This window comes from Babylonia areolata, chromosome 16 (genome assembly GCF_041734735.1).
Source record: "Babylonia areolata isolate BAREFJ2019XMU chromosome 16, ASM4173473v1, whole genome shotgun sequence".
In the NCBI taxonomy this organism is placed as follows: Eukaryota; Metazoa; Mollusca; class Gastropoda; order Neogastropoda; family Buccinidae; genus Babylonia; species Babylonia areolata.
Genome location: NC_134891.1, coordinates 8949929 through 8954928, shown reverse-complemented (window position 1 = coordinate 8954928; position 5000 = coordinate 8949929). Strand labels below are relative to the sequence as shown.

The following is a 5000-nucleotide window of genomic DNA, read 5'->3' as shown; positions in this document are numbered from 1 at the left end:
CACACACACTCACATTCTGCGGGCCTGACGAAGGTTGCCGCTCTCGAAGCGGGACTCGAACAGCAGACTGGGGCAGCAGCCTTCACTGACAGGCTGCGGGTTGTACTCGCGGGGACTCCGCTCCGAGTCGTACACGATCAGCGTGCCCCGCCACCGGCCGTTGTACGGCGTCGTCTGGTTGTCCACCGTCCGGCTGCTCTCTGCAAACACGTAGGGGTTGACAGGTGTTACGTGTGACGTTTTTGTTTACTGTGGTGTTTTCTATGCACACACGTTGGGGTTGACAGGTGTTATATGTGATGTTTTGTTGATTGTCGTCACCACAGTTGATGTTCTCTGCAAACACGTTGGGGTTGACAGGTGTTACGTGTGACGTTTGGTTTACTGTCACCACAATGGTGTTCTCTGCACACACGTTGGGGTTGACAGGTGTTACGTGTGACGTTTTGTTTACTGTCACCACAATGTTCTCTGCACATACGTTGGGGTTGACAGGTGTTACGTGTGACGTTTGGTTTACTGTCATCACCACTGCTGCTGCTCTCTGCAAACATGTAGGGTTGACAGGTGTTATGTGTGCTTTTTTTTGGTTTATTATTGTCACCACTGCTGCTGTTCTCTGCAAACAGGTTGGGGTTGACAGGTGTGCTTTTTTTTTGGTTTATTATTGTCACCACTGCTGCTGTTCTTTGCAAACAGGTTGGGGTTGACAGGTGTCATGTGTGCTTTTTTATTTTTGTTTGTTTGTTTACTGTCACCACAGTGGTGCTCTCTGCAAACGTGTTGGGGTTGACATGTGTCATGTGTGATGCTTTGTTTGAGTGAATGCACAGCAGTGGAGGTGTGTTGTCATCATGCTGCTGTTCTCTGCAAACGTGTTGGGGTTGACATGTGTCATGTGTGATGCTTTGTTTGAGTGAATGCACAGCAGTGGAGGTGTGTTGTCATCATGCTGCTGTTCTCTGCAAACACGTTGGGGGTTGACAGGTATTATGTGGGGATGGGATGTTTTGTTGAAATGCAAAGCAGTGTGGACGCGTTTTCACCACGTTGCTGTTCTCTGCAAACGTGTTGGGGTTGACAGGTTTAACACCTGTGTGATGTTTTTTGTATTATTGTTCACCACGCTGCTGCTCTCTGCAAACGTGTTGGGCTTGACAGGTTTAACACCTGTGTGATGTTTTTTTGTGCGTTATTGTTCACCACGCTGCTGCTCTCTGCAAACACGTTGGGGTTGACAGGTGTTATGTATGATGTTTTGTTTAACTCACTCAGTACGGCCAGTCCTCTCTTCTCCTCTACACAGACCCCTCGGATGTCCAACCTTTAGCTTCCGTCGTCAGAATTGTGGTATTCTTTGTCAACATTCACCTCTTCAGATTATGAGCCTTCTGCTTGCAATATTTTGATGATGGTAATTGGGATGAAACGCTGTTAACGTCGTCTCTTTCGCCGTTCGTATGGAGAGAGTTAAATGAATGCATGGTAGTGGGGATGTGTTATCATGCTGCTGCTTTCTGCAAACACATAGGGGTTGGGTTGACAGGCATTAAACCTCTCTCTCTCTCTCTCTCTCTCTCTCTCTCTCTCATCATCATCATCATATCATATCATATTATATTATATTATATTATATTATATTATATTATATTATATTACAGGAAATACATACCAGTGCTGACGAGTGTCATCACGCTGCTGTTTTCAACAAACCCAGGGGGTTACACACACACACACACACACACACACACACACACACACACACACACACACACACACACACACACACACACACATAGTTCACACTCTCTTCGTGTCCTGGGCTCCGCTCCTTGCAGAAAGCACGGAGGTAAATACCAAGACCGGTAAAATATAAAAAATATCAACAACAGTAGGCTCTTCATATCTTTAAAACTTGTACCTTTGCCTGAAGAAGCTGTTTTTACAGCGAACATTTGCTGCTTTTTTAGAATACAAGTTTAAAAGACATCTAGAGCCTGCTATATTGGAGTGATGGCCTGGATGTAACGCGTCCGCCTAGGAAGCGAGAGAATCTGAGCGCACTGGTTCGAATCCCGGCACAGTCGCCAGTTTTTTCTCCCCCTCCGAGGCACTAGACCTTGAGTAGTGGTCTGGGCGTTAGTCATTCGGATGAGACGATAAACCGAGGCCCGTATGCAGCATGCATTTAGCGCACGTAAAAGAACCCACGGCAACGAAAAGGTTGTCCATGGCAAAATTCTGTTGTAGAAAGATCCACTTCCATAGGGAAACAAAACAAAACAAAAAAAACCCAAACAAACAAACAAACAAAATTCAACAACAAAAAAACAACTGCAGGCAGAAAAAAACAAAAGAAAAAAAATGGGTGGCGCTCTCAGTGTAGCGACGCGCTCTCCCTGGGGAGAGCAGCCAGAATTTCACACAGAGAAATCTGTTGTGACAAAAAAGAATAACACAACACACACACACACACACATATATATATATATATATATAATAACACAACACACACACACACACACACACACACACACACACACACACACACACACACACACATATATATATATATATATATATATATATATATATATATATATATATATATGTGTGTGTGTGTGTGTGTGTGTGTGTGTGTGTGTGTGTGTGTTGTGTTATTCTTTTATATATATGTGTGTGTGTGTGTGTGTGTGTGTGTGTGTGTGTGTGTGTGTGTGTGTGTTTATATATTATTGCGGATGTGTCACCATACGGCTGCTCTCTGGAAACACCCAGAATTTGACAAGTATATGTTGTTGTTGTTGTGTTTTTATACATAGAAGGCTGGACGTGATAACAGTCCGGATGAGTACTGTGAAAACACAGAGGTTGACAGGTACTGACAGGTATTGAATCATACTGTTTTGAAATACATGGCAATGTGAGCGTATTCACCACGTTGCTGTTCTCTGCAAACACACAGGGGTTGACAGGTACTGACAGGTTTTGAATCATACTGTTTTGAAATACATGGCAATGTGAGCGTATTCACCACGTTGCTGTTCTCTACAAACACACAGAGGTTGACAGGTAATTGATTTGTTTTTGTTTTTGATTTTCAATGCAAATAAACCTCTCTTTTTTTCCCATTAAGACGCACAGGTCAGATGGATATCAAAAGGAAACAGAACATTTCTAGAAGATAGCTTTAAGTGAACTCCCCAGGGTGAAATGCAAAGAAGCTCATCAAAAAAATAAACACTGACCACGTTTTCTTTGTTGACAGTTGCATACGAATGGCCATTATTGCAAACTTCTTTTTTTTCTTAACTCTCTCCATACGAACGGCGAAAGAGACGACGTTAACAGCGTTTCACGCCAATTACCATCATCAAAATATTGCAAGCGGAAGGCTCTTATACTGAAGAGGTGAATGTTGACAAAGAATACCACAATTCTGACGACGGAAGCTAAAGGTTGGGTCATTCAGACACCCACTGGACATCCGAGGGGTCTGTGAAGAGGAGAAGAGAGGACTGGCCGTACTGAGTGAGTTAAGGGTGAATCTAACCATTATCGCCTGCAATGTAGTCGCAAATGTGACAAGACTGAACAGCTCAAGTTCTTTTAAGGAGCAAATCTACCGTCTGTTTCACCTGTATATGTTTTCCCCACCCCCTCGGTCTGTGGGAGTGTGTTATCAGCATGTTTGGTATTTGTGCTTTGACAGTTTTCTTGAAATATCAAGCAGCTTTTATGTCCTGACAGATAATCTGAAGTTCGTCATTGTTTGAGTAAAGCTTCTGGTCTTCCAGTGCAAAAATCTTCATTCTTTTGTTTGTTTGTTTGTTTTTTGTTTATGAGGCAAAAAGCTGTCTCTGTTGTCACCACATTACACCGTCACCATCTGACCACCACAATACCGTCACCATCTGACCACCACAATACCGTCACCATCTGACCACCACAATACCGTCACCATCTGACCACAACACCGTCACCATCTGACCACCACAATACCGTCACCATCTGACCACAATACCGTCATCATCTGACCACCACAACACCGTCACCATCTGACCACAATACCGTCACCATCTGACCACCACAATACCGTCATCTTCTGACCACCACAACACCGTCACCATCTGACCACCACAATACCGTCATCATCTGACCACAATGCCGTCATCATCTGACCACCACAATACCGTCATCATCTGACCACAATACCGTCACCATCTGACCACCCCGTCACCATCTGACCACCACAATACCGTCATCATCTGACCACAATACCGTCACCATCTGACCACCACAATACCGTCATCATCTGACCACAATACCGTCACCATCTGACCACCACAATACCGTCACCATCTGACCACCCCGACACCATCTGACCACCACAATACCGTCACCATCTGACCACCCCGTCACCATCTGACCACCAATACCGTCACCATCTGACCACCAATACCGTCACCATCTGACCACCACAATACCGTCACCATCTGACCACCACAATACCGTCACCATCTGACCACCAATACCGTCACCATCTGACCACCCCAATACCGTCACCATCTGACCACCACAATACCGTCATCATCTGACCACCACAATACCGTCACCATCTGACCACCAATACCGTCACCATCTGACCACCACAATACCGTCACCATCTGACCACCACAATACCGTCACCATCTGACCACCACAACACCGTCACCATCTGACCACCACAATACCGTCACCATCTGACCACCACAATACCGTCACCATCTGACCACCACAATACCGTCACCATCTGACCACAATACCGTCACCATCTGACCACCAATACCGTCACCATCTGACCACAATACCGTCACCATCTGACCACAATACCGTCACCATCTGACCACCACAACACCGTCACCATCTGACCACCACAATACCGTCACCATCTGACCACCACAATACCGTCACCATCTGACCACAATACCGTCACCATCTGACCACCACAACACCGTCAC

General features: G+C 45.3%; 1 protein-coding gene across 2 annotated transcripts in view; it reads right to left on the bottom strand.

The window, feature by feature from the left end:
• The window catches only part of LOC143290869 (uncharacterized), a 205189-nt gene that overhangs the window by 67437 nt on the left and 132752 nt on the right, over positions 1-5000 (bottom strand). For both annotated transcript variants that reach the window (XM_076600408.1, XM_076600409.1), the window contains exon 6: positions 14-200. In XM_076600408.1, the coding sequence (XP_076456523.1) occupies positions 14-200 (187 nt within the window). The remainder of the gene's footprint in view (positions 1-13; positions 201-5000) is intronic.